At 43.3% G+C, this 13,110-nt stretch overlaps 1 protein-coding gene across 19 annotated transcripts in view; it reads right to left on the bottom strand.

Moving 5' to 3' along the window:
• The window catches only part of LOC137432425 (calcium/calmodulin-dependent protein kinase type II delta chain), a 268,454-nt gene extending 257,826 nt beyond the window's left edge, over positions 1 to 10,628 (bottom strand). For 18 of the 19 annotated variants that reach the window (XM_068124347.2, XM_068124345.2, XM_068124341.2 and 15 more), the window contains exons 1-2: positions 10,511 to 10,624; positions 5,678 to 5,772 (exon numbers count right to left, since the gene is read on the bottom strand). In XM_068124347.2, coding sequence (XP_067980448.1) covers positions 5,678 to 5,772; positions 10,511 to 10,572 — 157 coding nt within the window. In that variant the 5' untranslated portion in view covers positions 10,573 to 10,624. Of the gene's footprint in view, positions 1 to 5,677; positions 5,773 to 10,510 lie in introns of all 19 variants that reach the window. The other variant, XM_068124358.2, reaches the window with a different exon arrangement.
• Between the last annotated feature and the right edge of the window lie 2,482 nt (positions 10,629 to 13,110).

A 13,110-nucleotide genomic window follows, 5' to 3' on the forward strand; every position in this document is an offset into this window, starting at 1 on the left:
AAGAAAGGGGGTTCTATGGTAGGAGACCCAGGAGGACCCCACTGCTGAGAGACAAAAGAAAGCCCAACTGGACTTTGCCAAAACACACCTGAACAAGCCAAAATCCTTCTGGGAGGATGTCCTGTGGACAGATGAGACCAAATTAGAGCTTTTCGGTAAAGCACATCATCTCTATGTTTACAGAAAACAAAATGAAGCCTTCAAAGAAAAGAACACCTTCTCTACAGTCAAACATGGAGGAGGTTCAGTGATGTTTTGGGGTTGCTGTGCTGCCCCTGACACTGGGTACCTTGAATGTGTGCATGGCATCATGAAATCAGGAGATTACCAAGGCATTTTGGAGCACAATGTTCAACCCAGTGTCAGAAAGCTGGATCTCTGTCGAAGGTCATGGGTCTTGTAGCAGGACAATGACCCCAAACACACTTCAAAAAGCACCCAGGAATGTTCAAGACAAAACGCTGGACTGTTCTGAAGTGGCCAGCAATGAGTCCAGATCTAAATCCCATTGAACAACTGTGAGGAGACATGAAAACAGCAGTTGGAAGAAGGCACCCTTCAAATCTGGAAGAAATGGAGCAGTTTGCACAAGAAGAGTGGGCCAAACTGCCAGAAGAGAGGTGTAGGAAGCTCATTCATGGCTATAGGAAGCGCTTGACTGCAGTTATTATGTCCAAAGGCTGTGATACTAAATATTAAGTGTTGGGTGTCTATAATTTTGTCAATGACATTTCTTTTATTTTCTGATTTAAAAGGATATATTAAGTTCTGAATCGAAAACAAAGGTTCTGTAATATTAACAGTGAAACAAGGAATTGTGGAGTCCAAATACTTTTGTCAATTTCAACTTATTTTTCGAGAAAATTGTGAGTTATTTGAAAAAAGTGCAAGGGTGGTGCGCAAGGGTGCCAATATTTTTGGTCACGACTGTAACAATTTGGTTGCAGGGTTTTCTTCTGCTGAAGTGATTTTCGATGGTAAAACAAGTTTATGGTCATGGCTGGTGTTGCCTGTGATCTTCGACTGCATGAAAATATTGCCTGTAGTGCGTTATTTGTGGATGGCTATAAAGGTTGAAATTTGCCTGACGGACATCTCACTTTCTGACAGCTGATTATCACTTCTCATTGGAACTCACTTCATTCTTTCCTTTTGGACACGATGCTCTGAAACTGAGTGATGAGACTGTTCCCAGATTAGTTAACACCTCTTGATGATGTTAACAGCTATGCAAGCTGGACGTGACAGGGCCATTCTGACAAACTAGAAAAGGGTGTCAAAATAGCTTTTGGTAGGTTAATGCTTGAACTGAGTGATCCATGTCTTGTTACACTCACCTTTTTTTTTTTTTTTTTTTTGGGGGGGGATACAAGATCGAGGCTCGTGAAAGAGCTAACATTAATCACACAAAAAGTCAAACCGACACAAACCGACACATAAAACACAAAATAAGGGGAGCGGTAGACAAGATGGGGAGAGAGGGGGAAAGGACACAGACACAACATTTGAGAGCAGGGACATCGAGAGAACTGTGGGAGGGAGAGGGCTTGGGGGGAGGTGGGAGAGGTATAAAACATATGGACACTGCAAGGACTTCCAGGAAAAAGTTGGAATTTCAAAAAAGTGTATCTGGGGTGAATTAGCGGGGGTAGAAAAGATCAAGGTTTTGGATGGGGGAAGATAAGATGGTGGTGAACAGCTGTTTTAAAGACCTGGAGGGAGGAGTGGGATTGAAGGGAGTGGGGGAGTTTGTTCCAGAGGCGGGAAAAATGGGGAATGAAAGAGTGAAGGTGAGCAGAGAGCCTAGATTTTGGCAGTTTAACCATAAGAGGGTTGCTGGCAGATCTTGTGCGACCTGTAGGAATATTCGGGGGACAGAGCACAGAGAGAGCTGGGGGAGCAAGGCCGGAGAGGAGTCGGTAGAAGACAGAAAGACCACCAACCTGCCTGCGGTGAGTGAGTGAAAGGCCCTCAGAGTTAGCTTCATCGCGGGAGATTCCAATGATTCTGAAAGCTTTGGCTTCAACAGCGTGAAGCCGAGCTAGGTGTGAGGCAGGAGCACCGGCCCAGAGGGGGGAACAGTGGTGTGCCAAGGAAGGACTTTGCACGACGGAGGATGCCCAGTTGGCGACTGGCTTTGGAGGCCAGCTTGGCAATGTGGTTTTCCCAAGCAAGATCATGGCAGATAGTGAGACCCAAAAGCTTGAGCGACAGAACTTTTTGAAGAGGATTGTTGAGAAAGTAGATGGGAGGGTTGTCCAGTCGGTCTTTTCGGAGAGACAAAGAGTGTGAGATTTGTCAGGATTGAAAGACATGTTCCACTTGTTTGACCAGTCTGTGATTTTGTCCAGGTCTGCAGAGAGTGAGGAGGCTGCAGGCTGCCGATCTGAGGGATGAGGAATGGAGCGGCAGAGAGTGGAGTCATCAGCAAAGAGATAGAGAGGATTTTCCAGAGAGTGGGAGAGATCATTGATGAAGACCAGAAAAAGCACAGGGCCCAGAACACTACATTGGGGAACTCCAGCCAGAACAGGAAGGGGTGATGAGAGAAATCCATTCAGGGCCACATGTTGACTACGACCTGAGAGGAAGTCCGCAAGCCAAGCGTGGACATTTCCATGGATACCATAGAAGGAGGGTTTGGTGAGCAGAGCTGGGTGCCAGACCGTATCGAAGGCACGTGATATGTCGAGACAGCTCTGATTTCCTGTTTGGCATTGAGGACCTCCATCCATTGTTGAGAGAGCAGAAGCAACATGTCCAGAGTAGAATGACCTGGTCTGAATCCAAATTGATGATCGGAGATCAATCCATTGGAGAAGAGGAAGGATTTGATGTCCGAAGCAATGATGGATTCCATGACTTTGCTGATAATTGGGAGCAGGCTGATTGGTCTGCAGTTGCAAGGATCTGTTTTTGCACATTTTTTGTTTAAAGCGGTGATGTTGGCTGATTTCCAAGCAGATGGCAGATGACCTTGAGCAGAAGAGAGGGTGAAGAGAACAGAGAGAGGGTGAGATAGAGCCGCAGAGCAGGATTTTAGGACCCGTGGGCTGATGCCGTCTGGTCCAGTTGCAGAATCAGAATCGAGGTTTGACAAAAACTTCTCCACCTTGTCAGGAGAGAAGGAAACAGAGTCCAGGAGCAGTTGGGTTCGACTGGGTCAGGTGGGAACAGAGAGAGATGGGTTTGAGACACAAGATTTTGAGGCAAACACAGAGTTGAGGCATTCGGCTTTGTCACGTGCAGTGTCAACTGTGTAGCCATTTGAGGTGAGGGAGGGGATGGAGGGGGAACAAACACCAGAAACGGATTTGACCAGATGCCACCAGGATTTGGAGGAAGGAGACAGGTTTGAGAGTTCATTCTTGAGTGTGGAGAGATAGTGCTTTCTGGCACTCCTGAAGGTAGACACACACTTGTTCCGAACTTGGTGGAAGGAACTGAGATTACCTTCAGTTGGATTTGCCTTCCAAGAGGCAAAGGCAAGTTGTTTCAGGGCAACTGCCTCATCACAAGATTCAGTGTACCATGGACGGGAGGAAGGGTAAGACAACTGAAGACGAGATGGGATAAATCTGTGCATGAGAGAGAGCAGTTTGCTTTGGAAGAATTCCCAGGAAGAACAGGCCTTCTTCTTATTTAATTTAATTTTTAATTTAACTTAATTTAACTTATTTAATTTAATTTAGAGCATTTATTTAATTTTTCCCAACAGAGCAACCTTCACCCTATATACAACACACCACACAATGTAAATAACACTCTCGTATCCTATTGTCTCATCAGTCAGCTTTCTACATAAACAAGTAACACTCATATCCCATTGTCACACCAGTCAGCTTTCTCGGCCTTCATTCAATGAGGTTTGTTTGTGGATATAAAAACAGTCAAATACGTCATTACAATACATATCAATTGAATACATTTCAGTATGGTAAACAAGTAACATGTGGTTGGTTATAACAATACATACGGTCACCCTGAACAACCACTTGCACAATTTTTTGAAGCAAAAGCCAATTCCTTCAAGAATTTTATGTTTCTGATGGAATTAAAAATAAAAACGCATTCTTCAGCAGCTGTAGAGCATTCTGTTCGTCTTCCTGCTGTCATGCAATATTCCAGCGGGTGTGTGCGTGTAGCATACGCAATGTGCACGTGGGTAGAATGCAAATGAGAGTGCAGAGCATGCTCAAGAGGGTTCATCTGCACCCAAAGCCAGGGCGAAACCGGCTGCATCACAAACTCCACGGCTGATCTTCAGTGCCATATTGTGCCTCAAATCCTCTTGATTTGAGCAAAAATAACAATAAATGGTTCAACCCCGTGAATCCCGTCATCCATTCATCTCTTTATCCACCCAGCCTCTCATTCCTCTATATCATGCTAATTCATATTTTTCTTGTGATTGTAGCCTTTGGGAAATGTAACGACAACTTTATTCACCGACAGAATATTTATATGCCTCTCACCACCTGCATGATCTCAAATCTGACCTTGGCCTATATCCTTCCCAGTCCAAAAAATGGTCACCAAGCAAAGTCTTCCCATATGTAATCCTCTTGCAGCATTCATCACTTCCAATTTTCAATAATTTTCATCTTAAACCATCTGAACTGCCATCAACAACTCATACACACACACACATATATGTATGTGTATATATATACGTGTATATATATATATTCGGAAGAAATTAAATAAGTAGCGGACGTAGCTTCAAGATGGTCAATCTTCTCTTTTTGACAGGTTTTTGACAAAACAGGCCTTCTTCTCAGTCTTTCGTTGAACTCGAGGAAGACTGAGAAGAAGGCCTGTTTAGTCGAAAGCTTGTCGAAAATAAAAGTTCGACCGTCTTGAAGCAATGTGTGCTACTTATTTAATTTTTCCCGATTATTTATTTAATGCAAATAAGGCACCCTGCTCGTATTGTCGAGTTTCTGCTATTTCTCCCAGAGATATATATATATAGATGCACACACCCCAAATGTTTTAGCATTTAGGATGGGGTTAGAAGACAGATAAGGAAGGATGGGAGAAGGGACGGCACAGATAATGCGAACTGACTCCGTAATCACCAAGTTGCAGGTGCAAGGAGTCGTATCAGCTTCAACCCATCCAATCAATGATCCACCCAAAATGCGGCCTTCAAACAATATCTTCACCATGCTTAATGGGGTTTCAAAAAGTCAAAATTGCTGAATGCCAAACAACGTTGATGTAGAAAAAGCTCGTCATCATTATCAATTTTTATGGAGTAACTAGCAAACGTCATCTCAAACACGGTTATCGTTCTATCCTTGCATCACAATTTTTCTTTGTAAAATGTTTTTGTTTAAGCAAAAATTAGTACAATTCATGCTTGTTCCTGCTTGAAGCCTCAGTTGAGAAAAACCATTTTATAATCAAAATGAAAAAGAGGCACACACCCCACCAAGACACGATCAAATGTATGTAGGACACACGGCGCACGGCTAAATGACTCTTGCGACATCAGTTTGGTCCGCAGTGTGAACTAAGCCACCGAAATAGGACATGAGCGTCAATTGCCACGGGGCCTCAAAGTTCGGAGCTCGCACTCTTCGTCCTTCTTGCTGTGGATATATTTAGCAATACAAGGATCAACTATGTGTACATATAATAAGCGTGAGGCCATTTTGTGGCGTTTCATTACCTCTGGCCGACAACTTCTTGGTATTGATGATTTTGGCAGCAAACTCCTGTCCCGTGCTTACTTTCACACACCGGCGCACCACTGAAAAGGCGCCCCTGTGCCACACACACACACACACACACAAAAAAAATACACACATACATATGTGCTCACAATCACGTGATGGAGATATATTTGGAAACAGTGGGAGGAAAAGCAGAAGGATGATAGGTAATTGAAACAGGATGTGTGAAGTGAAAAAAAATAAAAGGGGAAAGTAAAAGGACAAACTTGAAATAGTACAGGTGAATGCTTCCATGTCGATTCGTAAATGAAGATGGAACTAGGGCAAAACATCAGACTTGAAAAAGAAAAATGGCCGACATGACCAAAAAAAAAACAAGAAGCAGTGAGAATGTAATTCAAATAGTATGCATAACCAAAACTACGAGAAAATATGCGGTGCAGAAAGCAAATTACGAGACATCAGTTATAACTAGTACGAGAAAGGCCAAAGGCCAGATGTTATTAAATAAAGAAGAAATACCAAAGGAAAGACAGAAGAAAAAAATTCAAAAAAAAACAAGAAGCAGTGAGAATGTAATTCAAATAGTATGCATAACCAAAACTACGAGAAAATATGCGGTGCAGAAAGCAAATTACGAGACATCAGTTATAACTAGTACGAGAAAGGCCAAAGGCCAGATGTTATTAAATAAAGAAGAAATACCAAAGGAAAGACAGAAGAAAAAAATTCAAAAAAAAACAAGAAGCAGTGAGAATGTAATTCAAATAGTATGCATAACCAAAACTACGAGAAAATATGCGGTGCAGAAAGCAAATTACGAGACATCAGTTATAACTAGTACGAGAAAGGCCAAAGGCCAGATGTTATTAAATACAGAAGAAATACCAAAGGAAAGACAGAAGAAAAAAATTCAAAAAAAAACAAGAAGCAGTGAGAATGTAATTCAAATAGTATGCATAACCAAAACTACGAGAAAATATGCGGTGCAGAAAGCAAATTACGAGACATCAGTTATAACTAGTACGAGAAAGGCCAAAGGCCAGATGTTATTAAATAAAGAAGAAATACCAAAGGAAAGACAGAAGAAAAAAACTTCAAAAAAAAAATCAATTAGGTCCGAAAGCACAAGGAGAGAGAAAAAATAAATAAAATCTCTAAATACAAGGGTAGAAAAGGAAGGGAATAATGGAACAAACTGAAGTGAAAGAGGGTTCCGGCGAGATGAGTAATTGGTTTGATTTTGTGGATTGAGCTTACATAAGCATTCCAACGATTGTTACACAAAACGGTCATTGGGCCACAACTCTGCCTATGTGGCCAATCAACATGCACGGATTGAAGTAATGCATACGACTTTGGCATTCAGACCAAATGCTCATACGTGACGGTCACATCGACGCACTTGCAAGCCCAACAGGTGACAATTATATGATCACTCGCGTCGACTTCAAAATCAATAAAACGGTGAAGAAGTGCCAGTTCGGAGGATTTCGATTTGGGCGTGGAAGCGTCAGCAGGTACGAGAACGGCGAGGCTTCGACGTTTCAACCGTGCAGAGGCCTTCATCCAAGGCTTTGCGGAGGAACGTGTGCGAGGCATCGACTACCGTCACAAGGAGGAATCGAAGTGGGTGGTGCACGACGCTTTCCACACCGAATGTCGGATCCACGCAGAACTCCAGCACAAAGAGGTAGATGCTTCCTTGAAAGTTCTCTGTCGAAGCAGCAGCATTTTGATGGTGCAAAGATCGAGCAGACATTGAGCAAACCTTTGGTCTCTTGGCAAAAGGACCACAAGTGTGACTCATTGGAGTTCCAGGTATGCCGATATCATCCCGTCTTTTCAGCAAGAATTCCTGTCTTGGAGACGTTCAGCCATTACTCACCAGAACCCTGAGCTGCTCTGCCAATCTTTGCCAAATTTCTGATTCAAGGGCTCCGCCATTACTGCTGCCTCCAAATTGCTAATTGGAGAGTAAGAGTGACCTGTCTCACGACAATTGTATCGTTTTCAGGACCAAGGTACCATCGGTGGAGGTGTTACGAGCACTCTCAAACTTAAGTTTATCAAATTCATGACCAACAGAGCTTCACTGGAACATGTATACTCCATGGAACATATGATATATGTACGCTATGTATGATATATTTTTGTTGCTCTGCTCCGAAGGCAAGTTCAATGCGACCATAGATGTCCCACGGAAAGGATTCCACTGGGCGGTTTGCCTTTTGATTCCGAGTTGTAGTCAAGGCAGGAATTTGGAATTTGTCCAGGGTGCCGGCGATAACTTGCCCACTTCATCGAAGGACACTGTTGTATCTTTATCGTCCATTAACTCATGCTGGCAGCTAGGATGTCCGGTTTAACGTCCATCCAGGTTTTAACGTTTAACATTTATCTCTCCCACCCCCCTCTCCCCATCTCCCCCATCTCCCCGTGCCTCCTCCCCCCAAGCCCTCTCCCCCCCCCCCACAGATCTCCCGATGTCCCTGTTCTCTACTGTTGTACTTGTGTGCTTCCCTCTCTCTCCCCATCTTGTCTCCCGCTCCCTTTATTGTATGTTTTGTGTGTCCGTTTGTTTTTGTGTGATTGATGTTAGCTCTTACATGAGCCTCGATCTTGTGTACAAAAAAGAAAATCCGTCCCACTGAGTCTGCAAAGCATCAATCCAAACGTTTATAGATGCGTCGGAAGTCGAACCCAAACTAGATAGCTGTGCGCCATCCGGATAGACATGTATAATGTTCAGCATTACCTACACAAGACATTGATGTCCTATTGGAAGAGAATGTTCTATTGGCTTTAGTTCTGATAACAAGACGAAATGCAAATTTGAATCACGTGACCTGGGTGGAAGGAGAAGCCATTCAATATCACGTGACATAACGGTTCGCACATACCCATATCGAACAGGCTGGGATAGTGGGATTGCAGGAAATGTACAGGTGTTGTTAACCGACGATACCGCAGCCTCCTGACGAATGTCCATACTTGTAATTAAACAGCCACAGCGGCAGACAGTATTGCGGACGTTGCGCTTCTCTGACAATATGTACACTGATCATGCACTCACCCGACAGGAGGGCAATGGAGATTATTCTTCACTCACTAGCAGAACAGCTACCCAGATTTAGACGCTTTATGCAGTGAAACAAGTTGCACATACAATATTGGGCGAAAATCTGGTGCAGCTAACACTATAGATGAGAAAAAACAAGTGTGGGAGGGGAATGTACAGGGGGTCGGGGCACGGGGTATGTGATCAAGCTGCTTGAGCTATGTGTCAATACACACACACACACACACACACACACACACACACACACACACACACACACATACATACATACATACATGTATACATACATACATGTACGTACACACACACATACAAACATACACACACACACACACACACACACACACATACATACATACATGTATACATACATACATGTACGTACACACACACATACAAACATACACATATACACACACACACACACACACACACACACACACACACACACACAGACACACATACATACATACATGTATACATATACACATATACAAACAAACACGTATACATACATACATATACGTACACACACACATACACACACACACATACAGACATATATATACACACACACACACACACACACACACACACACACACACACACACACACACACACACATACACACACACACACGTATACAAATAGACATATACATACACACACACATACAGACATACACGTATACATATACACATATACGTACACACACACACACACACAAATAATAAAAAAACACACACACACACATACACACATATACATACAAACACGTATACATATACACATATACGTACACACACACACACACAACTATAAAAAAAAAAAACACACACACACACACACACACATACAAACCAGGCACAAACACACACATACACATACAAATATAAAAACACACACACACACACATACAAACACAGACACAAACACACAAATACAAACACACACACACACAAACACATACACAAACACACACATAAAAACACACGCAAACACAAATATAAAAACACACACACATACAAACACAGACATAAACACACACACAAAATATAAAAACACACACACATACAAACACGGACACAAACACACACACACACACACACACAAATATAAAAACACACACATACAAACACAGACACAAACACACAAACAAATGCAAACACACACACACACACACACACACATATATACACACACACACACACACACACACACACACACACACACACACGCATACACACACACACACACACACACATACACGCATACACACAAATATAAAAACACACACATACAAACACAGACACAAACACACAAACAAATGCAAACATACACACACACACACACACACACACACACACACACACACACACACATATATATACACACACACACATATACACACACACACACACACACACACACACACACACACACACACACATACATACACACACACACACATACACACACACACACATATATACACATACACACACACACACACACACACATACACACACACTGGATCTCGTCGGATCTCCCAACCGATATTTCAAAATATAAATCTGCATTTATGACGCGTCTCGCACACACCGAGCGCGCACGTAGAAAGGCCGGACGGATCGAGACTAGACGCGCACAACAGACGAGAGCGGCCGGACAAGAGCACGCTGCTCCGACCAAGGACACAAGAAGCTTCGAGGGAGCACTGCTAGCCCTAGCAACGAGCGGTACTCACTTGCCGAGCTCCTCATACAGCTGGTACTCGTCCGTAAAGCGCGTACATATCGTGCTCGCCATGTCTCGCCTCGCGGGCAGCTCGGCACGCCGCGCACTCTCCCCCGCCCCCCCCGACTCCCCCCGTACACCCAGCCCCTTCCTTCCTCTCTGTACCCGAATCGGTGTCCTGCTCAATTCTCAAATCGCCTCCACCCTTACGCCTCAACTCTCTTCACCGTCCGGCCTTTTGTTTTTTTAGGAACAATTAAACGATGACAATTATTATGAAATGGGAATAAATTAATGCAACAAATCAGGAACTCGGTTCGAGCGGGAAGCGATTGTTGTGCCTCTCCTGCAGATCCCGTGGTGCTTCGTGTGCTCTCGCTTGATTGACGGCGACTAAAGATAGGCGAGCGATCAGAGGGCGATGCATTCGTTGGGGCATTCGCAGGATCCGCGGGCGGGATCGTGTCTGGGCCGAGGCTGCACTCGGTGCAGGAAATGGGCGTCGTCCCGGGAAGGGGGGCGATCGTTAGACGTGCTGCTTGTGCGTACGTGCGTTCTTGTGCTCTCTACTTCCTTCATGAAGCATTAGCTTGGGCCTTGGGGAAGCTGCTCGCTGCAGCATTCCCTTGATTAACCTGTTTAGAATCACCATTTTGTGAAGGGGTATATATAACATGTGGTGTCGAGTCGCGTACATTACGTCAGCAACGTGACAGGTGGCTACTGTTTATTAATTGCTAACAACCATTGAATTTACCAGAAAGCTGGAGAACCGCAAATGGAAGACTACCTTTGTAGGAAATTTTTTGCAAAATGGCAAAACCATCCGACCGTTTAAGGCGACGTCATCATAACTGAAGCGGCGCATGGTACGCGACGCGTCAGACACGGCTGCGTGACCTCACACGCATTTCCTCTGACGTAATACGCATCGACCTCACGCACATTTTCTCTGACGTAATACGTTCTGCAAGGCCTCAACCTCAATACTCGTGTGCGCACACGGTGTCGTCATTGTCGATGTGTGCGGTCGGATATTGAACCGACGCCGACGTCTTGTGGAAAAAAAAAATTAAACTTACAATTGATTGGCGAAAGATCATATAATCACAATTATTATTAATATATTTGTCATCGATTTTCCCTTCTGAGTGAGGACAAACTCCCAAAGACGTTTTTATTTTTCTCCTCACGCGTTCCACCTCTTTTGGCTTCTCTATCAGTATCAACAGATGGCCTATCTATTGATTAAAGAGTATGTATATATATTTGGTCGAAGATTTTCATAATTGACTGAAGTAAATGGACATGTGCGACAGACATTGTTCTAATTCTGTCCATTTAAAAAGCGAACTCGAGAAATCAAAATCGAAAATATCATTTTGCTACCTTCTGACGTCATCGCGCTGTGGGAATGGTCATGACGTTCGATGTCATCGCGCTATGCTAAATACGTGATGACGTTTTCAATCGTCTTGCAAATACTGTAAAGGACACATAAAAGAAGAAATGGGAAAGGTGTGGAAAGAGAGTTGTCGCCATCTTCCGTTTACAAAGGGAAAAAAGGTATTGTTGTAGGAACTGCGTTTCGTTCTGCTCTCGTCATTGCGTACGGTGCCGTTTTAAATTTTAGGGCGGTGTTTGATTCTTAATGTGTAAAATATATTCACATATATGACCTTAATTATGCTTATTTCAATGCAACAAGGCTGAATAGCGTTACGAGGGGTGTGGCGTGGGGTGAGGGAGGGAGGGGCTTAGGACTCCTAAAGCCGGGTGTTGGCTTAACCGTTAGGGTGGTTGGTTTGAGATATTAGGGTCTTCAGTTGGAGCTCCTGTCTGCCGTTAAATAACACCAGGTGGGTTGACTCCTCCTGTCATCCTCCCGAGGTTTGTCAAATGAGTAGCAGCTTATTGGAAACAGGGGGCACTGCATCAGCCGCACTGCCACACTCCCAGCCAGTAGTGATGCAACTAGCAGCCACGGGATGGATAGGAAAAAAAAATCATAATCACTCCTCCTTGTCCATAGTACAATGTAATGAAGACAAATACAGTCCTTTGCTCCAGACTTTAATTTATAGTAAACTAGCTGAAGTATGGTACCCGGTATTGCTTGGAGAAGTTCAATGAAATATGTATTTAAACAAGTCAGGAGACGACTGGTTCATGAGCAAGCGGTATTCAATGACAAAGGACGGACTACTTTGAAATGGCAGTCCTTTGTGACCTTTAAAAGGTCAAAACCGACATTGAAAATATATAAATAGGAATGTATTATCTGTTATGATAATTATCTGTTATCTGTTAGCTACACAATACCGAAAATTCGGTTCGATTCCAACAACTTTGAAAATTTGACCTTTGTGACCTTGAAATGTCAAAACGAAGGTTACTGACCTTGAAATGAGATAGAAAATAATGTATAATCAGTTATGAGGTTAGTTAGCTACACAATACCGAAAATTCGGTTTGATTCTGACAACTTTGAAAATTTGACCTTTGTGACCTTGAAATGTCAAAACGAAGGTTACTGACCTTGAAATGAGATAGAAAATAATGTATAATCAGTTATGAGGTTAGTTAGCTACACAATACCGAAAATTCGGT

The sequence above is a fragment of the Myxine glutinosa genome, chromosome 8, assembly GCF_964187855.1.
Source record: "Myxine glutinosa chromosome 8, kmMyxGlut1.1, whole genome shotgun sequence".
NCBI classification, from domain to species: Eukaryota; Metazoa; Chordata; class Myxini; order Myxiniformes; family Myxinidae; genus Myxine; species Myxine glutinosa.